Genomic DNA, 27,727 nt, shown 5'->3' with positions numbered 1-27,727 from the left:
AGCTTTTGCTGCCAGATCTTCCTGAGGCCACTCCCCGCGTCCGTTAGATGGTTGTAATGCACCCTATCTTCTCTGACGTCAATGACAGCCTGGCAGGGTCTCATGGGAAGGCTCTCAGCAGGGTGGGCAGGACCTGCTCTTGCAGTGACCTGCTCCAGGCCAGCTATGCTAGGCTTGGGCAGCGAGGGGCAGCTTTGGCTGGATTGCACCCCGTTATGTGGGCACCAGCTAATACACAGCAATTTGCAAGTGGGAGCCCAGGTAGCTGTGCACCTGAGGTGGCAGGTGCTCGAGAAAACATCTCTGGGACGTGCGGCACTGGACTGAACTATTTTTCCTGTATTGGGAGTTTTCCAAGTTGAGCAGGTAAAAAGGGAGAGTTTAGCGTCTTTCCACTCCCGGGCTTGAAGAAGAGCCTAGGCCAGCCCAAGAATTTGCATTTCGAACAAATTCTGCCCTTCGGGTAGTTTCACCTATTGGTCTAGGCCATGCATGGTCAATCCACCTGTGAGGCAGGGGTGTTGCTATCGCCTTGCCTCGCCTCACTTTTTTTCTTTAAAGAAATAAACTGGATAGTGTGTGTTACAGGACTTTGCAAATATAAGTGGAAAATGTTACTCTGAACGAGAGCTGGCCGGGACTCCTTTCTGACCCACTGGTAGTTTCATTTCTCCTGGGATGCTGACTTTCCCTAACTAACTGTCCACAGTCTGCTGCTTCTAAACCATTCTGAGATGGAGATGAGATATCCTTTCCTAGCCTGGGGACTCTTTCCTGCCCAATTAGTCAGAAATGGAGGGTACTGCTTCTGACACCACCACTCCCTCTGCCACCGGTCCTGTACCCCAGAAGGTCAGTTAATTCGGCTTCGACAAAAACATTTCCAAGTATATTCCTAGGAAGACTCCAGAGATGACATTCTGAATACTGGCTGTCACCTGCATGGATTGGACATTCCCTCTGCTTGCCCAATAGAAGTGCTTGCAATCCCGAGGATGTGGGGCTCAGCCTCCACCCCTAGGTGTCTGCCTCTTAGCTAGGGCTCACTGCATGGCCCCACGAAGAAAGCCTCCGACAATACAGCCTCTTCCCCAGAACAACATGCGACCCACGTGTCCCTGATGCCCTCTTGAAACCAGCTTGCTTCCTTATCCCAAGGTTCCTTACGCTGCAAGGCGCCTGGGCACCTGAGTGGTCTGCCCGTCCAAGGCCCCTCTGCCTTGTCACCAAGGCAGCACAGCAGAAATGTCCCTAGATGTCAGAGCCTGCATTGACAGCCTCTCCGGCTGCCCAACAGGTCTGCCTGCAGGAGGACTATCTCCACCCACATCGAACAAAATAAAACCCACATGATACGGCTCTGGCATACACTGCTACCCTCTGTGACTCACTAGTGTTTTAACATTTGGCATTTTTTTAAGTTTTCAAAAGAATTTTCCCCCCAATTTCCTAGATGAATTACTATGGCCAAATATTTGAATTCTCAATTTCCATATCCTGCATTGTTACCATGACGTAAATAGCAAATGTACCAAATTCTCCTGGAGCACTGAATCTATGAAACTCAATTCACCTCCCATTTAATTTATTAATTTAAAGCAACCTCAATCAAAAGTTAATGAGCTCTTTGTTTTTCAGTAGAGGGGACTTACAACGACTCTAAGTTTTATCTGCAAAAATAAAACAGGTATGTATGAAATCTTCACAATATCTAGGGGAAATTTCAGTTAAATATATTAAAGTATATTTTTAAATGTCAATACTTAAAACATATGACAATTGATCAAAACAGTACAGATCAAGAAAACAGGAAAGATCAGAAACAAACATAAAACATAGTAATTTCACTGAGAACAGAAGGGGTGTTTCAAGTCAGCAGGGAAGGGCTGAATGTATTCAGACAACTGGCTATTTATTTGTGAGAAAACAAAATTAGAATCCTCTTGCACCATATCCGTGCATTAAACTAGGAAGCTTGGAAATTTAAAGGAAAAAAGCAAAGGGATGAAGAGAAAGTCTAAATAAATATTCGCAGCATTAGTTGGGGTGGGGTGGGAAGTTTTTCTAAACTTGACACCAAAGCCATAAATGATTAAGGAAAACAGTGAGCCCACTGCATAAAAAGCAAAAATATTTCTCCATCACAATGACCTCCACCTAGAAGGTCATAAGGTAAACTCCAACCTGGGGCGATCTTCTTCAACACAGAAGACAAAGGGCAACTATTCTGACCATTGAAAGAGCTCAAACCAGTAAGGAAAAAAATGGCCACCTTAATAGAAAAACAGGCAAAGGATACTAATGTACAATTCACAAAAATGATAAGAAACACGAAAAACATCTACCTCATGCATAATCCAAAAAGTGAAGTGCAGGCAGCACCATGATAATAGTTTCCTACACGACATATCAAATGGCCAGTTATTTAAAAGTCAACTACAAAAGCAGTGACTGTGCTGGGAAACACTCTCTCACACACACTCCCGGCAGGCGTGTCCCATGGGTACAACCTTTCTGAAGATAACGTCAAAAACTTGAAAAGTAGGCAAATTCTTGACCCGGAAATTTCACGAGTAGGTAGTTCATCTAAGAACATAATCTTGGATTTTCCCAAAGATGTACCTATGAAAACGGTGACTATAGATGCTATGTAGAAAACTTTTATCTGAAGAAAAACTAAATATCCAGTAAGTGGGATTGGCTAAATAAACTATGATACACGGAATAGTATGCAACCTCTAACAAACAACATCATAGAAGTTAATTATTTTATGACATGGATGATGACATAGTCAGTGGAAATCCAAAGGGCCAGATGGTATATATATCCTAACACCATTTTAACGTTTTAAATGTGCACGTGAACATATTTAAGAACACACAAGGTATAAAGGATATGCGGCAGAGTGCAATTGTACCTATCACGAGACACGTGATTATGGTGATGTTAGCATTTTCCTTTACTTTACTTGCATGGGTTTTCTCAACTGCCTGCAATGAGTGTGTATTATTTTGACAGTACAAAATCCAACACGTGTTGTTAGAAAGCCTTGGACGTGACCTACAATCAACAGCGGACATGTTCCCGGCTGTCCCAGGGACCAGCGACACTCACCAAAGGTGGAAGCTTCCCCAAGCTCCTTCCCATACTTGAGCATGCAGTCTCCCAGCAAGCCTTCCGTCTGGGGGTAGCCGGTGGTTTTCACCTGCCCTCGGATCTTCGATACAGTGTTGAGCATTCCCAGCTTAGCTCTGTATGCTTAAAAACATTGTCATTTGTAATGCCTTAAAGTGACCAGGCAGAGCGACAGGCACAGAGCGTGTCACAAACGCGGCCGGAGAAATCAAGGTCACCCTAGACCAAATGCCAGAGACCGGAGGCACGAAAGGGCCCTGGGTCACCTATGTAGCTTCTCGGGCAATTTTCCAGGTTCTTTTCTGAGGTGGGTGCTGAGCGCAGTCCTGGTGGAAAACAGAAATCTGCACACATTGTTGATGCCAAGTAACAGTAACCAGGGCTACCGTGACCTGGGACAGCGTCTGCCCTCACGGAGCTCACAGCCTAGTTACCGAAAGGCAGAATGTGCAAGGTACAATTATGTGAATGAAGTTTGGTGGGGTGTAGGGAAAGGAAATTACAGCAACATGCTGAATAAAGACAGGGAGACGCCTCTAAAAAGTACAGAAATGCGCGATGCAGAGGAGAGAATGCTCTGGTATTTAACAACAGATAAAGAGTAGGCCGGTGGGACCTAAGAGGAAAATAATCCAGGGCAACGTGGAAGGGAAAATGTGACTGCGAATTGAACACCAACCTAAGGATTTGGGATTTCATCCCATGGGCTGAATCACATACGCACTTGTGGTGTTTGAAATTATTTTAGGCAGTAAAATATTTTATTTTAATAATTACTATTTGTTTTCATATATTTTAGATCAGTGCTCCTCAAACTGTAATGTGCATACAAATCACCCAGGGATCCTGTTAAAATGCGGAGTCTGAGTCAGTCAGTCTGAGACGGGCCCAGGTCTGCATTTCCCAGTGTCGGGGGCTGCTGTTCCTGCCGGCCCTTGGGCCACACTTGGAATAGTGAGCTCCAGGCATTCCCGGTGCCAGCCTTTTGAATCTTGCCCATCTCAGCCTCAAAACTCTTATCTTCCTGGGCCCCAGGCAGAAAGGCTTCACTCTCCACACACACACACACACACACACACACACACACACACACATTCTCTCAATCTCTCTGTCTCTCTCTCTCCTCCTCCTCTTTCCCACTCTCAGGATAGAAAGGGGGATGTGACAGGCCTGTGACTGGGGGCATTAACTGGATTAGAGGCTGCGAGGCCCCCTTTCCTCTTCCCTGGGAACCCCGAGGCCTCTGAGCAGGTGACACTCTCATGGTTGGCCGGCATCGCCCTCTCCCTGACCCATTCCAATGTCAGTTCTTTAACGAAAGGCTCTCGGTCCAACTTAACAGTATGTCCCAGAAACCAGGAAGTACTTGCTAAATATGTGTGGACTGATTTATCAGGAAAAGGAACACATATGGTTTTCTTAATCATTGGTGAGGCCACGGAAGAGATCTATTATGATAGTTTTTAAAACTATAACCATCTACACAATTCTAAATATTTCTATACCCAGCAACCTCCTTAGACAAAATTTTTATAAAACGAGTGTTTTTAATTTTTTACTTTCTAGATTTTCAGATAGTTCAGTCTGTGCTGATTCCTACAGCCAAGAGAATCACAGTAACTACATGTAAAAAATAAATTCCACAGAACTCAAGGAGTGGACGCCCTCTATCAACTTCCATACTTTACAACCTAGGACCAGCTCATCAAGGGTGCTGCTTCGTGACCCAGGAATCAGAACCATCCTGTCGAGAAGCTGGTACAGCACTGGACCTTGGGCTGCTTTTCATGTCCTCATGTCTGATTTCTTTAGCATTTGAGCCACAAGGTGAAAGCCATTTCAAATTAACATATACCTTTACAACAGGATGGCAGAAATGTTTTTAAAATGACTGAATAAGGAAACATTTACACCGTGTCGAGTGGGTTTCTAAAGTATCTCATAAAAAAAATGTCTGCTTAGCAGTGCCTGGCTGACGGGTCGAGATTTCGCCCAAAGAATGTCACCACAGTTCACAGGAGTGTCTGCTCGGTGTGTCATCAGCTGGCATGCATGAAGGCTACTGAGTTACTGGAGACTTAACTTGAAAACAACTGAATTTCATTATGGGGACACAGGGAACATTGTATCTAGAGTACGTCAACCATGAGGCAAGCGAATATGGGTCATGAGGGTCTGGAACAGTGAATGAGTAACAGAATATTTCAAGACATTTTCTAACTTTACCTGGATTTGGCTGAAGATATTCTGTGGCTTTTGAAAGAATTTCTGCAACAGCTTTATTGGTGATATCTATTTTCTTAAAAATAAAATAAAATGTTGGTAAATGACGAATTCACAGAAAAACACAGAGAAAAGTACTTTTTGTTCAAGACAAAGGGAGGGAAACTGAGGAAGCGGGCCATTACTGGTGACCCCAGTTTTGCCCCTCCGCCCGCCCCCCAAGCCACTGCACACAGGGGACCAGGAAATATGTTAAGGGACAGAGATTCTACAACCTTCCTTTAGAGCATTTACGGTCATTTCTGTAACAAGCCCGTCATAGTTTTCGAAATGCTTTCATATACATTAATTTTTTGCATGATTCTCACAACCCCCATGTGAGGCAAGCAGGGCACACGTTATCATCCTTGCATCATAGTCAGAAAAGATGAAATAGCTTATCCACGTTCACATGGCTGGTCCTAGGGTGGAACCAGGATAAAAGTTATTTGTTCTGCAGCTGTTGCAACACAGGGAAACAGAATCAGAGGTTTCCACATGGGGAATCAATGCTGATGTATTTGAAGGGTCTCGTCCCAGAAATACATTTTGACTCTCCAAGATATAGAGTCACAATGACTGGCCTTTGTTAACTGTTTGCCAAGATGGACCATCTTTTGAGCATTCTGACTTTGGTCCACTAGAGGGGACCAGTTAACCGTTTCCCGTTGCCATCATCAAGGGTCATTATTTGGGCTTAGAACTGTGGAAAAAAGTGCCTTTTGAGTTCCATAAGCCACACCCGTACGCAGCCATCCTAGCCTCCCACTCCAAGGTCCATTACAGTATTGCTGTACCTTCCATCACAATGAAAGTCAAATCTGCAATACGATTTACATTGAAAAGCTCTCTTACCCTTTCCATGTCAAGAAATTCATCATCTAGTTTCGTTCCTTCGACGCCACTTATTTTTTCACTGAACAGCTGCAGAAATAAGCACAAATAATCACATTGTACAATGATGTGTTATCACAGTTTCTGACCCAAACTATCACAAGCACACACATACACACAAAACCCCTCAGATTCAGGTTACTGGATTTGTTTGGACTAAGTCCTTTAGGAAAATCACTGGAAAGAATAAGCATATCTAACGCCCTGGGAAGATACACAATCTCACTCAGCAGTTAGTTATTTATTATGCATCTATTATAGGTACAGCACATGGTAGGTGTTCTAGCAGGAACAAGATAAATAAGACGGGATCTTTGTCCTCCAGGAACCCAGAGTTCAGCATTAGAGTGAATATATACTAGTGACAGGCATGTGACTGATTCACAGAAAGAATCCGGAGAGTCTGCAGTGTGGGGGTGAGGGCTGGGCGACATCCAGGACCTGGTCCCTAGAAGCCTGGCATTTGAGCGGGCTTTTTAAGGATAAGGGACATTTCAGCATGCAGCGCTGACAGAAAGGCCTTCCAGCACAAGGAAGCATTAGAAAATACCCAGAGGCAACAGATGCGGGACAGGTTCTCGAGGTCGGCGCTGTGATACTCAGACCGGGTCATTCTTTGTGGCAGGGGCCGTCCTGTGCATTGCAGGATGTTTCACAGCACCCCTTGCCTCCAACCACTAGAGGCCAGCAACACACACACACACACACACACACACACACACACACACACACACACCGGTGACACCCAAAACGTCTCTGGACAGTTGAGAACCACTGTAGATCAAATGCACTCAAGAAACAGCCTGGAACTTGGTTTAAGTGTAATGAGTAGTTTTCAATGAGAAAAGGAGGAAAATAAACGCTGAAAAGTCGGCAGAGGCGGCGTCGCCCAGATTCCCGAATGCCAAGGTAAAGGGGAGGGTTGGGAGGTCCCTAAAGCTCTTCATCAAACACAATGCAGGTAGAGAGAGCTTGTAGAACAGCGAGTTTGGCTCCAGTGTACGCAGGATTAGAGAACCAGGAAAATGGAATGGAAGCAGAAAATACCTTCCATCACTTTAGAAAAGCACATCAACATAATTTGTTTAGGCCCTTCAAAGATGTACATGAACATAAAAATCAGGGAACGGAGTGGGTACCACCAATTAATGGTAAAAGGACTGCAGGTTGTTTTAAGTGAATTGAGTATGGTTTTCTGATACTAGTCACACTACTACTCTGGCACACACAGTACGACTATTTAATAGGGAGGAATGTACGTGCAAATAGTATTTAAAACTTGAAGGAATTCCTTAATCAGAAGGAATTACTTAAAGACAGTAAAAGGGATGATTAGCAAAACGGCCATGGTCCCCCATCTTCCCTGGATCTGTCTTTGTGGGTACTTCTCTCTACAACTGGAGTTGACTGAATCTGGCCTGGGCTTGTGACTTGTTTGACCCACCAATACAAGTCTAGGATTTACCAAATCTTGCGTGTTTTCACTCATTCTCTTGAAACCTGGCTGCCACCAGGTGAACAGGCCCCAACTAATTTGCTGGGTGGTGAGAGACAAGTGGCCCAGACACCGCCGGCAGGAAAACCAGTGAATCCCCAGAATAAAGCCCCTAGCTGACCTGCAGACACATGAGACCAGCCCAGTCGCTGACCCATGGAAACAGGTCAAATAAAACGGCGGTTGTGTTAGACCACTAAATGTTGGAGTGCTTTGTTACTCAGTAGACACTCACTGGGACACTAGACAGCAGTCCCTGTTTTTCAGGCTCAGTAAAGAAGTCAGAGAGGATTATCCTAATTCCTAGATACAAGGTATAACCTTCAATAATCCAGAATCCCACTGCCACACACCAAGCAGTGTTTTAAACAAGTGTATCCATCAATTACGTTCCCCCAAATATCTTTTTGTTCAGTAGTGAAATCATTTTAAATGTTGATTATTAACTTTGGAGATAATATAGTCATGAAAATAAAAAAATAATTCAATAGGTGGGATAAACTCCAAATTGGACATAATCAGGGAGAAAACTGATATACTGGAAAATATAAGTAAGGAACTTACCCAAAGAACAAAAAAAAATTTAAAGGACACAGTATTTTGGTTTTTTGGTTTTAAATATGAAATATCGGTTGATCAATATGGAGGATTAGTGAGACTCTCCAAGATATATCTGACAGGCATTCCAGAAGAAAGGACAGAATATAGGAGAATCAATGTTTTAAGCGTTAATAGCTTTTTTTCCTACAATTGAAGGAAAGTGTTAGTCTACCGTTTGGAAGTGCACTCGAGTGCTAAGAAAGGTAAATATTAACTCACACCTAGACATATCAAGATCTCAAGAAAAAAGAATTCTAAAGCTACCATGGCGAGTGGAGGGGCGGGGGAGAGACAAAAAAACAGCCAAAGCAACAGTAAGATTGACAGCAGATTTCTCTTTGGCTACAGCGGATACCAAGTGACAGTGAAGGAACAGATTCAAAGTGCTGAGAAGGAATCTGTGAAAATCCTATGTCTCCCTAAACTGTTACTTAAGAAAGAGAGCAAGCGGTATTTAGAACTCAATGTATAACACTACATTCATTTTATAAAAGCCCAACACTTCAACTTAAGCTTCCAAGTGACACAATGTCATTCAATCGAATTCAACAAACACCAAAAAGTCTTCCAACTGCATCAGCAGGCTGGATACAAAGACCAATGACTCTACATTCCAACAGCTCACCAGCCCACTGAGAAGCAGAAGCAAAAGGCCGTAACACAATGAGACTGTACTTTTCCATAACAGAGAGGTGCAGAATTTGCTGTGAGAACCCAGATGGGAGGAAGCAAATGATATGGATGAGACGGTGCCAAGAAAGTTCCAGAACAGAGCCTAGAATGATATATGCAGTGCAGCAAGGAGATGAGAGAGGAAGTGGCATTTCTGGCACAGAAAGTAACACAGACAAAGACGTAACTTATTAAAAAAAGATATATGCAGGCATTCAGGAAACAGCCTCACAATTCGGTAACGAGAACTGATATGAAAGGCTGACCCAAATGAAAATGAACGTGCAAGCATTACGGGTGGGGCCGGATGATCATGAGGCCGAGCTGACTCGCGTGGGCAGCGGAGATTCCTAAGCAGGTAATCAGGTCTGCGTTTCAGGAAGATCACTCAAGGGGCCGCTAGAGAACAGCAGTGGAGGAGAGCAAAAGGCAGGCAAGGAGATTCACCGGAAGGTAATCAGGGACTTGCCCTATATGAGCAGGCAGCCTGGGGAAGTGTCCAAATTTCACTCTAAAACTCTCCTAACGACCTCTTCACCTGCAAACACGAGCTGCCCTCACCTATGCAGCTCCCCCGTCACGAACACGGCATGTGATGCGGGCTCCCAGACAGAAGTCGCAAATCTAAAATGCAAATGTGATGAGTGTGGCTCCCGTGGGCTCCCCAGTGGAAAAGGATTATACTGCATGTGACGCCTCCTTCAGGTGGCCGTGGGGCTACGGTCAGAGAGCAAATCCACTCGCACCAGGGCCTTCCTTCTCAGCAGGCTCCAATCTCATCTATCACCAAAAAATAAAAACCATTTCAAAGGCTACAACAGAGAAGTGATGTACATGGGGGGAAAAAAAGATTTGGGAAACGTGCAGCTTTGGCACGTGGCCTTTTATCCGCATGTGTTGGGGGTTTCATGGTAAATGTTATTAACACGCCTCGGCCTTCTTGGGCAAATATGTTTTCAAAGAAAACTCAGTTTCTCCATCTTCTTCCCTTTTAGGAAGCAAGAAATTAAACAGCAAGAAAGCCACAACCTAGGAGAACATGGAAAAAAGCAAAATTCATACCTAAGGGTTTGAGAAATTCCTCCAGAACAGTATTTCCAATACGTGAGCTACAAGTTACAGGGGATGTGAGTTAAGAGTCAGGTGAAAGAACAGCTCCTGAACCATAGAAATTGGGAAATACTGGGATACACAACATTAAGCAGAGTTCTTCACTTAAAACACCTTCAGAGGCTTTAAAGTGAAAATGGGCGTTGTGGATTTCCAAGGAGGTACACAGAAGATGTATAATAGCATCTCCCACCATGAGGAGGCCATACGTCTCACAGGAGGAGAAAGCCCAAAAGAGGAGCCATCTCAGAAGCCCTGCACCAAAAATGTCACCCTCTGTCAGCTTGGGAAACACGGCAACACTCAGTTACAAATACAAACAGTTAAAGCTACTTGTCAGTGGTTAACATCAGGAGAAGGTGAGCTCTCTGTACTCGCTTTGCAACTTTTCTGTACGTGAAAAATTACTCCCAAATGAAAAACTGTCGAAAATCTCTGAGGCATCACAGAGCAACTAGGCAGCCAGGATCTGAGGAGGCAAAATCGGAAAGAAGGGACCCGCCCCGAGAACAGCCACACTTCCACAGCTGCTTTCCCTTTTGGGGAAATGTTTGCCTTGCGACACCGGACATGGAGTTTGAGCAGAGCAGCAGCCGGTATCCGCCTCCGTCTTACTGGGCTGGGGAGACAGGAACTGGAGTGTGCTGTAGCCTAGGAAACGGAGGCTGGAAGAGGCCCGGATCCCAGGAACAAAAGGGAAACAAAGAAGTAAACCTGACAGGTTATGTGTAGGTTCCTCTTGGGGCTTTTGACAATTCCTCAGATGCTAAGACACCAGTACAAAGAAGCTTCTTTTTTTTTTTTTTTTTTAATTTATTGGGGTGACAATTGTTAGTAAAATTGCAGATTTCAGGTGTACAATTCTGTATTACATCATCTATAAATCCCATTTGTGTGTTCACCACCCAGAGTCAGTTCTCCTTCCATCACCATATATTTGATCCCCCTTACCCTCATCTCCCACCCCCCACCCCCCTTACCCTCTGGTAACCACTAAACTATTGTCTGTGTCTATGAGTTTCTGTTTCTCATTTGTTTGTCTTGTTCTTTTGTTGTTTTTGGTTCGTATACCACATATCAGTGAAATCACATGGTTCTTTGGGGCTAAAGCTCTAAGTACAGATTGCTGCAGGAGCACAGCGGTGAAGAGACAAAATTGGATTTCAGGACTGCCCAACAAAGGGCGAGCAGACACAGGGAAACACCTACAATAGAGGTATTCTAGAGTTCCAGAATGAGAGGACCAAGAAATGGGAAGGAGGCAATGTGGGAAGAGAACGGTTAAGAACCGTCCAATAGAGTGGAAAGACATCAAGCTACAGATGGAAGCTCTTCTATGAACTCAAGCGGGCTAGACGTGCAGGAAAGCACAGTTAGGCACAAGTCTTTTGCTGAAGACCGAAGACAGGGAAACCTAAGAACAACCAAAGAAAAAACACAGACCTTGCATTCCAAAAAGCAGCGAAAGAAGATTGTTAGCTGACGTTGTCCCAGAAATCACAGAAGCTAAAAGACAATAAAATCACATCTTGAAAGGGCTGACGGAAACTACCTGCCAACCTACAAATCTATTCTTGGTGAATACACCCTTCACCAAGGACATGTGGGTAGAAATGAGATACATCTAAATGATCAGAAAGATAAATCTAAGTGAATACTGACAGCTGAAAACAACAATATCTTGTGAGGCGTTAACTATATGAGGAATTTTAAAACACGAAAACAGTGGCCCAAAAGCCACCACAAAAGAGGTAGGTAAATTGTCGTGAATTCTTCTATGGCTTGGAAGCAATAAAGTACTCATGTAAGACAGACTCCACCACGAAAAAAAATAAGCATGTGGTAATCTCTAGGATTGCTTTTCAAATAATCCTCAGGATGCCGCTAGCAAGGGAAGGGAAATGGAATACAAATTACAAAACCGAGCCACCAAGGCTTACTCACACTACACCCCATGCAGCTCTCAATCCCACGTCATCCTCCCCACCCCCTGCACACCCCTCAGCTCAGACACCATCCCTCACCCTGAACTACTCTGACAGCCTCCTACCTGGGCTCCTCAGGTTGCTCCTCCAACTGAAAAGGTCACCCCGACACTGACCCACCCCCCTTAACTCAGTGCACCCCTCAGCTCTCTCCAGGCCCATTCACGGCCTCTCTCGATGCACCCACACTCCTCCACCCGGAACTGTCGGCTCAGAAGCTCCCTGTACTGTCCTGCCTCCAACCGTCTCCCGGCCCCCGGGAGGCTGCTCCCACCGAGCTGACCTTCACCCTTCAGGCTCAGCTCCAGTGTCCCCGGGATGTTTGGCCTGACTCCTAGTCAGGTGCCCCCGCTGTGGGTCCCCTTAATGTCCGGGGTATAACCTCTGTCATCACATCCTCTGCCTCGGCCGTAAACTTAACATTGAACACCAAATGTGACCTTCCTTCCCCATCTGATTCTGTTGGAAAGCTTTGGTGATGTCCGATTAATAGAGGTTTAGTTCAGCGTATGGGTCTCAGGGACAATCCTAGGTGATGTGACAGTGAGTAGGTTTTGGAGACGTGAGGCCACTAAGCGATGAGAAGAATAATCACAAAGGAAGGAAGGAAGGAAGGAACCCACACCAGATGCACAAATTAATGCGGGTCTGCATCTGCTGAGGGCCAGAATGTTTTCAGTATTTCGTAAGCACTCCTAAGCGTGGCCATGGGGAGCCAAAACTTGCAAACGTGAACTAAGTCACAACTCAAAAGTTAAGGTGAGACAGCCTCGGTGGTGCTTGGAATGGCTGCAGGCCAGCACTCCGCCCACTCCCTTCTGCCCAGGGCCCTTAAAGAACAGCTGGTCTGGGTCTCGGGTTCCTGGCAGGTGCATTCCGTTCCTTCTCCTCTCTGGTCTCTAAACAGCCTCACTCCTCTCCTGGGCGCCCCCTCCCCCAACCCCTCCCCCAGAACCCTGCCCTTCCAAACTCTTAAAGTACGCATTTGTTTTCACAGCTAAAGGACCTAAGTGAGACATCACGGAGATGGTAGCAAACAAACAGTAACAATAAAATCCACCATTGGTCTATTCTGAGATGATGATAAAAGAAAAAGTAGAAATAAACGTTCCATTCTTTTCCTTCCCATGAAAACGTCCACCAGCCTTGCTCAATACTTTGCAACTGCACTTCCTTTCCAAGACATGTCCCTGAAAAATTACATGTAAATCTGGTTTTCATCATTCAAAACCTATTTTGACTTCACTTTAGAAGTTTGCCCATTTAAAGGCATCATCAAAGAATCCTTTGGTGAAACGAAAGGCTGTTAATGATGCAAGAATCACCCTTATACATATTTGTCATATAGATTATATTTTATTATAAATTAATTATGATTTTATAAGTTACAAAATATTTTCATAAAACAATAAAAATACAATTATTAATAATGACTATTATCATTACTATATAACAAAGTGTTTGCAACTTTTCGTTTTTCTAGCAAAGGACTTTTTCTTTTCTTTTTCTCTATTGCTGTTGTTTTATTTTAAGAAGGACCTTTAAATACTGAAAATATAGGAAGAACACATCTCTGTAATCAAGTAAATTCTGAGTTGACAGAGACTCACTTTTCGCCCCTTACTTGTCCTTGTATTTCCTCATTTTGCCAAGTACCAGTGAGCACTTTGAAGAAAGCCAGAAGTCCGCAGGAGGAGCTGCCGAGCTGGCGTGACTCGGACACCAGGCCCTGCGGCCAGTGGTGCCCCACGTGTGCTGGCAGTCCTGCAGGGGGCCATGCAGGGGAGGTGCCATCTCGAAGGAGCAAGCCCCACCACAGCCGCCGGGGTCCAGCAGCCACAGCACCCCTCTACTACGCGTGCTCTTCTGACGGCCGGTTAGCTCCTGGGAAAGCCTGAAGGCCACACCCCTGCCTGGAGGTAGGCCTCTGCAGAGCCAGAGAAAGGATTAACTAATCACTTCCCTCTTTTCACTCTGGCTGCCAGGAAGCTCAACATCAAATGCACAACAGCAATGCCACCGACCTTTCTACGTGTATGTTTACATGTGAACAGACTCCCACAGACCTCCAGGAGCCTTGACTTTACCACACAGCGTACTGATATTTTTCCTGATCATGATGTATTTATTATTCTTATTAACATTTTACTTTTTGAATTTCTTACATGCTGCTTCAGACCCCTTGTAGGACAAGAGAATATAAACAGACATACTTTTTAAGTTAAAATTATAAAGTTTTGCTAAAGCAATTCACCAAAAGGCAAGGGTCAAGATAAACATACTGCCTTTTACATAATAACCAAACTGCAAAGCAAAAACCATTTATACGTCCAGATTAGGCAAGGGGGGGTCCAATTTGTATAGTCAGTTACCCATGGTCAACCATGGTCTGAAACTATTAAATGGAAAGTTCCAGAAACAGACGATTCATAAGTTGTAAATTGTGCCACTCTGAGTGGCATGACAAAGAATCGAGTGCCATCCGGCTCCATCCTGCCCAGGACGTGAATCGTCCCTGGTCCAGCTTCTCCAGGGCTGTACACACTCCCCACCCCTAAGTCATGGAGTAGCCACGTCCATTATCAGAGCAACTGTCAGATATGGCAGTGATTGAGCTCAAATCTGCCTGATTTTCCTTCCTAATGGCCCCAAAGCTCAAGAGTAGTGACGCAGACCATTCGGACACGCCAAAGGGAAGCCAGAAAGTGCTTCCTTTAAGTGAAAAGGTGATGTATGTTTCGGAAAAAGCAGTATATATAGGGTTGAGTACTAGGCACAGTTTCAGGCCATCCCCTGGGGGTCTTGGAACATGTCCCCCGAGGATACCGGGGGCTATGTATAAGCATAGCTAATTATTTTCCCTGAAAGATATAATATAGTGGCCATCGGCTTAATTTAAAATTCACACAGCTTTCAAACAATAAGAGGCACTTTTCTCGTACATGAACAAAGACGTTTTATGTATGTGTGAATGAAGCACAGATTCCTTCTATTCTATCTACATGAAGCAATTCTGCATTTCTATACAAAATGAGGTATTTTGCACCAGGCAGAGCCATATTACAGAACTGCTGTGCATACTGGATCGAGTTGTCCGATGACTGCACATGCATTAACAACAAAAAGCACTTTGTATTACCAAATAAGAAAAAAATAGCCTTACGCCTTCCATGACACTCTCTTCTGTTTTCCCCTCCTCACAAGGCTTTGGTGGGCAAACCCATACATTAATGGGTTCACTGGACCCCAGCACTGGGCATGCTCCATAGGGACAGAGAAAGTGTGTGGGCCAGAGTGAAAGGACCAAAGAAAAGAAACAGGAAATGCACACCAAATATTTTGAGCACTGCTTTTGGTTGAATTTTTTCCAAAGGTAGAATTTAAAATAGGTTTTGTGAAAGAAGTTGGGGTGGGGAAGAAGCCCTCCAAAGGGACTGCAAACTCCTTCGAGACAATGATCGGCTGATTTCTACCTATTCTAGGGTTAAATCCCTGAATTATTCATATTTCTAGAGAATTAAGGAGGCATTATAAAAAGAGCATAGTCTTCGAAGAACTTCGCCCTCTTTCTTAAATCACCTTCTTAAAAGTGTTAATATAGTTCTTAAATTTAACAGGAACCAACACTGACCCACCCGTTAAATTTAACAGAAGCCAACATTTATCACACCAATAAAACTGAATTTGAAATATGAAGTCTTCACTTAAAAACAAAGTTCTTTGTAACTTCTACTACTGAGCAACAAATCACTGAGAAGCTCTGGTCTCCTGGGTGAATAGCTAGTAAAAAATGAAATGGCAGAAAACATAAACAAAATTAAAGCCAGAATCCATAGCCTTATAAGAATCATATACGTTTAACGTGTGACTATATTTTTAAAATGTTTAAGATAAATTAATTAACAGAATGTATAAATGATATTGTTTTGAGGGACTGAATTGGTTAAATTGGTATATTGAGAATTATTCCAATGAAATGAGTGCTTTTCATTTTAACACAAATATTACTAGGCTTACAAATGACTTTACAAGTTTGTTGTTTTTAAAAGTTGAAGGTAGAATCGGTGTTTACATTTATGACTTTCATGAATTAAACATTGGATAAAATACAGGTTGATCATAAATCTCCCTTTCTGAGCCCTCGAACACTAAAAACAAAGGGACAAGAAAACAAAGAAAAGACAGAGCTTCCGGGTCACGACAGGCCAGGGAGGTACAAAATGCTAGACGAGCATTTTGGGGATGGAGCAAGTGACACAGTGGGGGACACGTGGACAATGGAGGGACACGTGTGGACAACGGAGGGAGGCTGAAAGGGAGCATGTGCCAGCAGAGTGGGGGGGGGGGGCATGGACGTGGTCCAATGCATAGCCCAACAGGGCCTGGTGTACCACCTGCAAGGGGTTCTGGATGGTGGAAGCTGGGTCAGCAGACATAGGGGGCAGGGGGGGAGGATGGGGGGGCCGGGAATGGCAGCAATGGGAGGCCGTGGAAGTTTATCCTGAGAGGCCACTGCAGGACTTTCAGTAGGGCATGACCTAAGCCGATTTCTCCATTCCTCCTCTTAGAACGACTGTGGCATTTCCCTCTCTCTTGCCCCAACACTTAGCACCCTGGACTAGAGCTGCTGATTCTACACTGACTCCAGACTAGAGTTACCACTCCAAAGGAGACGCCCCACAACCTGGCCTGACCCCTGGGCCCATCCCTTTGCTCCAGCAGCCCTGGCCCATAGGTCAAGACCATGTGGGGAGGGAGAGCACCACAGACTGAAACGCAGATGCCCCACGACCAGGGGAACAGGCTCACTTCAGAGCAGACTCTCGCAAGATGAATTTAAGATTTTGGGGTGAAGCTAAAGTCTCTAGTCTGGTGGTGGGAGAAGGTGGGCACCTTGGGGGGAATGACGGCTGCCAGTGCGGCAAGGATCACAACTCACCCATTTCTGTTAACATTTTATTTTGGAAATGTGTGAACATATCACAAAAGTAGACAAACAGTGCAATGAATCACCATGTAGCTTCAACAATTGTTGAAATTTTGCCCATCTTATTTCACCAGTCTCTCCCCGCCCCCCACCCGCATCTCCCCACCATACTGATTATTTTAAAGCAAATCCCAGACATCACATAATTTCATTTGCAAATACTTCCATCTGTATCTCTAAGAGATAAGCCCTCTTTCAACATAAGCAAAACACAATGTTCACACCTAGAAAAATTAATAATTGCTTAAAATCATCTGACAGCCACTTGGCAATCCTATTTCCCCAATAGACTCATGCCCTTTTGCAGACGTTTTGTTTGAAATAGGATGCAAGTAAGGCCCACATATTGCATTGGATTGATTTGTCCCTGTCTTAGTTTGGTTTCCCCCAGAAACAGGCCCCGAAGCGATGATTTAAGCGCAAATAGTTTATTGGGAGGTGATACCAGCCAAGTTGGTGGGAAAATAGGGAAATGAGCCAAGGAAGGGAAGAAAGCCAGCAAATCGAGTGTGCCCCTGGGGACAAATGGAGCACAGACCATTCAGGAGATGGTGAGGGGCACCCCCACCCCCAGCATTATCACAACCCCAGGAGATGGGGGAAGGGGCTCTTTATCCACGTCTCCACCCAGCACAGGCTGAGGACAGCTCCCAGGGACATTAACTCTCCAGGCCATTAATTCTCTGGCACTCTGCTCTGCCTGCCACGCATCATCTCGCAGACAGAAGAGAAGCCCACAGGCAGAGGCTCACAGACTTGCCAGCAAGCAGCCTCCAGCAGGTTGTAGAGACAGAAATGGAATGAATGTGGCACCAGCTGTATCTACCCCAGTCTCGTAAAAATCTCTTTCACCTACATTCCCCCATCTCCTTCTTTGCCATTTATTTCCTGGAGAAAAGGTGTCATCTGCCACACTCCAGATATGGCAGCTTGTGTCCCCATGGTGTCATTTAACGTGTTCCCCTGTCTTCTATATTTATCGCAAACTAACTCCTTAGAAGATTGATCAGATCCTGATTCCATTTTTTGACAAGAATACCTAGAGGCGATGCCGTGTCCTTCCAATAACATCACATCCAATTACATCAGGGAAGAAAGGGCCTCTCCGAGCTAAAGGTCTCCCCCTTTTATCAGTTGGTTGTGTTACTTAATTCAGCATATTCCCAAGTGGGCCATCCTCTCTCACTGGGCCAACAGGAAGGGGACCAGTCAGGCTCTGTGTCACTAAAGGCCTTGCTGGAACATTTCAAGCAGGGTGTGCTGGCAACTTGGAAGACACACCTGAAGATATCACTTCCTCCCTCTCACTAGTACCCCTTTCGAACACCGAGCTCCCTTTGAAATCAACAACAGAACAGCGGAAGCACCACGGGTATTTCCCTGACTCAGAAGTTTGGGTGTGTGACTGTTGACAATTCAGCTTCACCCGAGTCCAAAGCAAACAGACGTCCAGATCTTCTCACCACATCTACACCATTTCCCAAGCAAAGTCTGCCTTCCTGGGTTGTCACACCCATAGGGTTCCTGCTAAAGAAACAGGCCAAGGCCCCTGAAGGAATGCTAACCTTAAATTCAGAGAATGGCCTGCAATACCAACAAGGAGACGGTCTTCAGCCACTGGTGCTGGGGAAAGAGCGTCACTGGATTTTGTTTGACCATCCAAGGTCACTTCTTGCGCCATCAAACTTTCTCCAGAGTGGAGTCCTGTCGTCCACATCACTCATCCAGAAACACGTACTGACCATGTGAGCTCAGGAACGCTGCCCACCACTGGTGGGAAGGCATTTCTCTTGATCTCTGTGATGCCAGTTCCTCCAACATCCCCCCAGACTAACAATGTTCCAGCCTATACGTCTTCTTAAAGCCACCAGCGCGTGACCAGCTTCTACTCACAACACTCCGACACCAAATTTGTGGGTTTTTCCTCCACCCGACAACCAATTCAATTCTGACACGATCCACCTGAGTTGGCCTCTGGCTCCAGAGGCTGAAAGGCTCCGTCCGTCCCACGAGACTGCCCTCACCTCAGAAGCCAGTTACAGGTTTCGGGGCCCCAGGTTACCCACACTTCTATGTGACTTGGCTACAAAGTGAGGGCTTCCCACAATCTGCTCCTCAGGTTTGATAATGGGCTAGAACGGTTTACAGAACTCAGGAAGGCACCACGGTCCCTCCGGTTTATTCTCAAGACACAACTTAGCAACAGCCAAGTGGAAGAGACGCAGAAAGCCAGGAAGTAAATTGGGGACACGGACCTTCCATGCCCTCTCGGGGCACACCACCCTCCCAGCACCTCAGTGTGTTCCCCACCCAGGAGCTCTCCAACCCCCTTCATTTAAGGGTTGTTGTGGAGGTGTAATCAGGTACTAGGCATGACTGATCGACCACTGGTGATAAACTCAGGCCCCTCCCCCTCCCCTTTCTAGGAAGTCAGGGGATGGGGCTACAAGTTCCAAGTCTCTGTCAGGCTTTGGTCTCCATTCTGCAACTATCTAGGAGCCAATGTCACCTAGGAATCATTAGCATGTAAGATACTCTTTCACTCTCTGGATCCCAAAGGTTTTAGGACAGGGGTGTCCAAACTTTTTTCAACGTTTTTCACCAAGGGCTATATGCAGTAAAATACACACAGCCGGGCCACTCACTCAAGGTGAAGTACGTATTGCCTCACCTGGTTTATTTAAGTGAATTAAATATATTTTTTGAATTTGCTGCGGGCCAATTAACAATGGATTGCGGGCCACAGTTGGCCCGCGGGCCGCAGTTTGGACACCCCTGTTTTAGGAGCTATGCATCAGGAAATAGGGACAGTCACCAAGTATTTATATTTGTCTTCTATGCCAGACACTATGGGTGTTGCATATATGCTAACAGTGTCTGACTAAATTATGTCACCAAGACGCCTTGTGATGCAAAGCACAGCCCAGTGGTCTATGGGGCCTCATTCATTCTGGCCAAGGGCCACAGCCCTGTCCGTCTCATCACAGACTCCTCCCCTCACACTGGAACTGCCCACTTCAGTCCCGACACGCACACTGGGACTTCTCAAAGGCAGGTACCATGTCTTGCTTTTCTCTGTACCCACGGGATCTCAGAGCCAGCACACAGTAGGTCCTCAGTCAGTCATCATTCCCACGTCCGCCACTAAGGTCTGCAACGACGTCTGCTCCTTCAGTGCTTCCATGCTGATGAAAAATGGTTTCTCAAAGTTTACCTTTCTTCCCCAACACCTCCCTCAACTTCTGTCCATCATTACCTGCCGGTGGGTCCAGGTAAGGCACAGGTAGTTTACACGTTATCCCAACCAAGAGGCCATCCGTTCATTCTTAGTCTGATTTTAGAGGGTTTCAGTGCTCAGAACACTGCTTCTTGGGAAACTGGTCCTATTAAAAACTCCTGGCTAATTTGTAATGAAGACAACAATTATCAAAGGATGGTGCAGCTCTTGAGAGCTGAGTCTGTCCCACCTGATGTTCAGGTGCAATCCCACCTGGACAGACCACCAAGGGCAAGGTGCTCCACACGGCTGCCTTCAGCTGAACCAGGTTATGCAGCCGAGCCAACTGCGGCATCAGAGAAGCACCGCTTCTGGGCCGAGAAGTGAGCACCGGTTTCCTACTTGTCTTTAGAGCACCCTCTCCCACCTCACGATGCTTGTGGCAGACATTTCAAACCTATACATATTTTCTACTCACTACATTTACCACCAGAAAACAGACTGTTATCCCCAGGAGATGACCCAACTGGCGTCCTTGGCTTCCGGTCCACCTGGAGGCTGAGCCATCCCAATGGCTTTTCTGGGCTTTCTCCACCAAGGACCAGCATAGAAGAGTCACCTGGGACAATGCAGGGCGTAGAAAGAGCAAAGCCTCTGCTGACCAAGGTCCTCTGAAAACAACAAAACACCAAGCACAAAGCGTTCACGAACGGGCAATGTTCACACACTAGCACAGCGCAGAGGAGGCCAGGTTAGCCGAGCATGGAGACCTCTGGAGGGCCCCAACCCCGTCCTTCTCCCTGGAAGCCATCAATCTCTTCCCAATCTCATAGCAGACAGCTGTGGACCATTCAGTTCTGTCCCCAAAGATCCTATTCCCACACCTGGCAAAAAATGCCCCTGGCCATCGCGACAGGGTCTGGTTCCCTTTTATCTATCTGCTTGTATCTGTCTGTCTAGTTAGCTATTTCCTTTATCTCTTTAGACAACTCTTGCCAGACTCCACTAACAGGTACAAACCTGCCCCATAGGCTGTTTTCTCTCAAATTGGCCTAAAATTCCCCTGCTTGATCTCATTTGGAAGTGGCATTTTAGTTCATACTCTTCTTTTTAAACAGAGGTGAAGGCCCAGAGGGGTTAAGAGACTTTCCTGAGATCACACAGCAGTGGTAGATTGAAATCTAAAACTGTTGTGCCCCAGGGTTACCGGACCATTCAAGTTGAAAGGAACTTTGGGTTTGTAGTTACGGAGAATAATGCAGCTTACAAATTCTTCAAACTGGCCCTGGGCTATGAACTCTGCCTAAGGAGTGGGTAATAGAAAAGCAGTTGGGGGAGGGAGGGGCAGGTGTGATCTGCAGAAGCCTCCCCCAATCCTGGGGGCAGTAAACATCCCGGAGAAGTCAACTGGATGATGGTGAAAACTGGAGAAATGGAAGTAACAGCAGTTGACTCTGGACAATGGGAATTGGAGGTGGTTTTTTACCTTCCGCCCTTCGCTTTGCCATGCTGCTTCAGTTTTCTGCACATGTAGGCATTTACCATCTTAATCAGGGAAAGTCGCACTCAGGAACCAGCCTCATGTCCTGGGAATCCTACAAGATGTAACATCTGCCTGGAGCATGCCGTCAGAAGAAATGAAACCACAAAACAGACGGCTATTTATAAGGCGCCCCATCTGCCAGTACAAGCAGTGCTGGGGTTATGGGCGCCCATTCAACCCTGGGGCACAGGATTACAGCTTCAGAGCCGGCCAGGATCTTTGTCAGGAAGTCGCGTGGGTCTTCTACGTCAGGGAGGCAAGTGCTTCACGGCCTGGATGCCACTGACATCCCCACGAAAACTAACGAAGGGGAGCAGGGAGGGGATAGCAACAGGTCTAAAAAAGCTAAGCGTCCATACGCCATACACCAACAGCAGAAGGACCTTCTACTGATGGGAAGGAATTCAAGTGCAGAGCTGCTGACCAGTGAACACCAGCCAGAAAACCCAAGTGGCTGCAGGGCACAGCTGAGCAGAGCACACACACCCCTTTCAGCACGTTGTAGGCTTGTGTATTTATCATACAATTTTCTAGCAAGTGGCAGGCAGATGACCTGCTCTAACGTGGGTCTTGAGGAACACGCACCATTTTCTAATTCACACAGAAAGCACCACGTGGGTTACCAGTGACCCATCGACACATGGTACACACACCGGCTGCTCCAACACAAAAGCCTCGAGATATTCAATCCAACCCACATAACTGCCCACAGTGCTGGGATCCCAAGTCCTTACGTCTCATCAGTGCCTCATCTGTCCTGATTCTACAGCTCCCGGGAGCCACCCACGTGATGCAGAAACGACCAGACTAACTGCATTCCCAGGTGCGTGGCCCCTCACCTGGGGACAGCGCCTACCTACGGGCAGGTGTAAATCTTCATGCCATGAAAGACGGGTCAGAGGTGGCCTCAGGCCTTAGGGCCAACATCCATTGTATCACGTGTCAGAAAATGGATGGGGACAGAAAAAGAGGGAAATTACGTCTGCCAGAAAGAGGTGCCGCGAGGAGCCACAGACCAGAAGTGCCCCCACTGGAGACACCAGGTTGGCCCTGGCCACAGTCTGTGAGGACAGGGAGGGCACGTGAGAGGACAGCCTGTCACGTCCATGCGCCAACACTGGTGCTTGTCACGGAGAAGTAAACAAAACACAACAGTCGGAGGCCTGTGGCCAGACCTGGAAGCATAAGAGAAGAAAAATGGTTCCTCGAGGAACAAACTCAGACCTTCTGGCACAAAACTTGATGCACCAGGAATAGAAACTGCAATAGGAAATTAGGGTACATTCCCCCACAATGGGGGGGGGGCACATACGAAATAGAAGAGGCAAATATCCCCACCAGAATAAAGTGAGAAAAGAGGAGACTGCAGAGAAAATTAAAATCCTGTAGCCCAATTATAGGAAACGGGAGGCAGAGAGAAAGATGCTAACACCAGCATGAGGAAACTAGACACAGCCGAAGGGTGGGACAGCTGGCCTGGTCATTTCCACAGTCTGACGTCATGGGGAGAAGGACAAGAAGAAAACCAAGAAGCCATCAGGTGAAGGTGAAGAGAATGCCTCTAGATTTTACGAGATTTACAAATGACCCAGCAATTCCACGCAGAGGTATATAACCAAAGGAATTGAAAAAGTACTCAAATACTTGTACACGAGTATTGCTGCGTCCTGAATGTGTGGGTCCTCCCACCCCAACTCGTATGTTGAAGCAGTCACCCCCCTATGTGATGATATTTGGAGGTAGAGCATTTGGGAGGGAATTAGGTTTACAGGAAGTCACGAGAGTGGGGTCCAAGTGATGGCGTTAGTGTCCTTATGACAAGACGAAGACAGACCAGAGCTCACTCTTCACTGTGTAAGGAGGACACAGCAAGGTGACCGCCTGCAAGCCAGGACGAGGGCCATCACCAAGAACCAGTCTGCTGGCACCTTGCTCTTGGACTTCCAACCTCCACAACTGTGAGAAAGAAATGTTGTTTAAGCCACCCAGTCTCTGGCCTTTTGTTATAACAGCCCACGCTGACTAAGTATTCATAGTGTCATAATGACAACAGCCAAAAGGCACAAAGCCCCATGGCCATCTACGGATACATGCAGAAACAAACGGAGGTAAATATGTACAATGGAATATTATTCAGCCATGAAAAGGAATAAACCACCAACACATGCTCCAATGTGGTTCAACTTCCAAAACCTCATGCTAAGTAAAAGGAGCCAGAAAGAAAGTCACACGCGGTGCGACTCCACTGATATGAAATTCCCAGAGTCGGGAAATCCATCGAGACAGAAAGCAGATTGGCAGTCACCAGGGGATGGGGAGAAACTGCTTTAAAGGGTGTGGAGTTTCACGCTGGAGTGACGAAAACGGTTTGAAACTAGACAGAGATATGGTTACACAACACTGTGACTGAACTAAACGCTGCTGAATTGTTCACTTTAAAATGATTTATTTCACGTATGTGCATTTCATCTCAAGTTTGTTTCTTTTAAGAAAAAGAGAAATTCAAGACGCATAACCACCAAATGCCATGTGTGGTCCTCGATTAGATGCTGGCTTATGCAGGCCAACTATAAAAGACATTTGGGGACCATCAGGGAAGTCTGAATGCATTTCGGTGTGCTGGCGATCGCATACTTAAGTAGAAAATGCCCTTATTTTTCAGAATATAATGTTATGATGTCTGTTAACATAGTTCAGGAAAAAAGAAAAGATGAGGCAAAGGTGACAAAATGTTAACAATTGTGAGATGTACGTGAGGGGGTGGCGGTGGTTACTGTATTTCTCCCTGTAGGTTTATGTACGTATGAATTTTTTCATAAGAAAGGATTAAAAAAAAACTCCCAATCAAAATCCCAGCAAGTTACTCGGTGGAGATTGACAAACTGACTCTAAAGTTTTACATGGAGAGACAACAGACCCAGAACAGCCAACACGATACTGAAGGCGAACAGCATAGGTGAGAGGACTGACAGTACCTGATGTTAAGACCTTCCTCTACAGTTACGATAATCATGGTATTGGAAAGACTAGACACACAGATCAACCCAACAGAACAGAGAGCCCAGAAAGAGACCCCCATAAATGTAGTCAACTGATCTGCGACAACGGAGCAATGGCAACACGATGGAGCAAAGACAGTCTCTTCAACCAATGGTTGATCAAAGGACTATGAAATTGGGACTCGATCAGCCTTAGAAATTGGGGCAACTCCCATTCACCTGGGAGCAACTCTGAGAAATTCCTGAAAGACACAGAAGAGACGAGAATGCCCGAGGCAAGGACAGACAGGTGCCCTGCTCCCCGGTCAGACTGACACATATCCTGGGATAAATACGGGGCCATGGGGGTGGCAGTCACACAGAGGCCCTTAAAACAGCACTTGTGACAGTTACAAATGGAGGGAAGTGCCTTACCTAACTATGGGCAGACACACAGAAAGGAACCGTTCACACAGCAATTACAGAGGTTCTGCCAGAGAGTTCCTCGGGCTGCATTCATCATTTCCACAAATATCAGGTATCTACTATGTGACTCTGGGACTGGGAACAGCAGTAAACAGAACACACGTGGTTCCTAACCTCACGGTGGCTATGCTATCCATCCAGTACCTACCCACTGGCCACACGTGGCCATTTACATGTAAATTGCAATTGATTAAAATAAAATTTTAGATCTCTAACTCAGTTACCACAGCCACATTTCAAGTGCCCAGTAGCGATGTGTGGCTTGGCTAGTGGCCATCATATCCACCAGCTCAGATTCTAGAACATTCTATCATCAAGAAAGGTGTTACAGGCAGTGTTGGTCTAAAAAGGCCTTTCAAGGCAAATGCACTCTTCCTTTGAGAAAGCTCCACGATGAGCCCAAGCCTGTCCCTCGCCACCCCTTCTGGGCTGACAGACAGAGCGCAGCACCTCAGCTGCTGAAACTAGACACAGTAACAGCACGAGGAAAAGTCATCTGCCACAGGAGGAAAGTTGGCAGTTCAAAATAACAGAACCAATCCGAGAAATGAAAGTACGAATGCCCATCAGAACCAGAAAGCAATGGAAGAAAATGTGAAGAGTTTCCTTATTTCTATCCCCAGGGAGGATGTGTGATGATGTCGCATCTCTGGGAAAGAGAGCAACTGAGACCAAGATTTCTACCCACAGAAAAACATAACTGAACAGCACTGAAAAGTCAATTAAAAACTGAACAGCGCTGAAAAGTCAGCTTGTATATCAAAGGAAACCAACCAAAGACACAGAAGACAAACCCGAGAAAATTCTCTCAGAACTCCAAGAAAAATGTCAAGAGATTACCATGTTTGTAGAAAGAAAAGATAATGTGGACAACAAACCTAGGAGGGAGAGTAATCATTATACGTAACTTAGCAGTACGCATAATAATAAGAATTCCACAAGGATAGAGAACAGAATATGTAAAAAGGAAAGACAATTTTACATCCCAAAATATTTGGACATAATTTGTACTAAGAACTACAAGCAGGAAAACAACATCAATGTCTACCCACAGAAGGTTAGCTACAGCAATCGTTCACAAGATATAAGATGATGAATTAATATACTTAATATATATGAAGATAAATTTGAAATTTTTTGTTTGATTTGATTCTACTTGGCAATCAAGCAGAAAAAAAAAAAAGGAAAATATTAGGAGGTACTTTACAAAAGAAAAAACGCAAATGGCCAGCACATATATGAAGTCAATATATACAAATCGAAACATGTTTTTAAATTTATCACGATGACAAAATTTAAAAAGAATAACAATACCCAGTGTTGGCAAGGACATGACAAACAGCCACTCTCAAACACCACTAGGTGACAGGATAAATTATAATAATATGTTTGTCAGGTAATAAATTGGAATAACGCCCCCCCTCTTTAATGCCATCTTCTTTTAATTAAAAAATTAACTCCTTTCCCCACAAAAGGGGGGACGTCCCTCTAGTAGCTTTATGCAATACATGTATTTGTCTCTCAGGTAGATCTATCTCAGGTGGAAAATATCAAATCCAAGAGCACGTCTGAAAGACGGAAATAACAGGTGTAGCTTGCTTTCTGCATTACCCAAGCCACATATTTCTCTGCACAAGTCAAAGGAGGTATTTTCGTCAGAAAAAATGATCAACTTGGCGTCCCCCAAAATGACCCTGTGCTCGGCTCTGCACGATTAAAGAAAACCACGTCCTCGCATCCTTTGTCAGCCTGAACCTTCAGATCTTGAACAATATGTTTGACAGGTTTCATGAAACTCAAGTCAAAAACAAACGAAGCCGTTTCTTAAGTGAACTATATCAAAGGGGGAGAGAGGATGGACATAGTTGAAATGCAGTTCCACCTCAGCAGAGAAAAACTGACAAATACTGGAAATCCAATGCCCGCCTAATCTCCCATCATCGCATCACCCCCGGTTCCAAAACCATCCATCGAACAATACGTTCAGCATGTTTCTATTCTCCATGATAGGAATTAGTTCCCTTATTCCACAAAGAACAAATGAACGGGCGCCAGGAAAGACAGCACGTTCCAATGAACATCCTTTCAAGGTGACCCATCTCACCCATCACAAGGCAAAGGCAGACGCAAGCTGGGCCATCTCCCAGGCTTATTCCGGCCCCACTAAGTACCAGCTTTGTGCTTGAAAAAAGTTGCATAATCTCTGTGTGCCTCAGTTTCCTCATCTGTCAAATAGAGACAGTAGCAGCACCTTCTTCACAGATTTGTGAGAATTGTCTAAGATAAGCCTGCAAAGTGTGCCTGGTTGTTATTATTAGATCAGTGATAAACGTGGAGTTTGTCATTAATTATTACGACAGTG

General features: G+C 45.4%; 1 protein-coding gene across 3 annotated transcripts in view; it reads right to left on the bottom strand.

Annotated features, from left to right (window-relative positions):
- Positions 1 to 27,727, bottom strand: part of SH3GL3 (SH3 domain containing GRB2 like 3, endophilin A3) — a 61,714-nt gene that overhangs the window by 23,416 nt on the left and 10,571 nt on the right. For 2 of the 3 annotated variants that reach the window (XM_019743532.2, XM_074317512.1), the window contains exons 2-4: positions 6,254 to 6,322; positions 5,363 to 5,435; positions 3,116 to 3,259 (exon numbers count right to left, since the gene is read on the bottom strand). In XM_019743532.2, the coding sequence (XP_019599091.1) occupies positions 3,116 to 3,259; positions 5,363 to 5,435; positions 6,254 to 6,322 (286 nt within the window). Of the gene's footprint in view, positions 1 to 3,115; positions 3,260 to 5,362; positions 5,436 to 6,253; positions 6,323 to 27,727 lie in introns of those variants that run through there. The other variant, XM_019743533.2, reaches the window with a different exon arrangement.

This window comes from Rhinolophus sinicus, linkage group LG13 (assembly GCF_036562045.2).
Source record: "Rhinolophus sinicus isolate RSC01 linkage group LG13, ASM3656204v1, whole genome shotgun sequence".
In the NCBI taxonomy this organism is placed as follows: Eukaryota; Metazoa; Chordata; class Mammalia; order Chiroptera; family Rhinolophidae; genus Rhinolophus; species Rhinolophus sinicus.
Note: the sequence above shows the minus strand (reverse complement) of the source record. Positions and strands in the feature narration are given on the sequence as shown.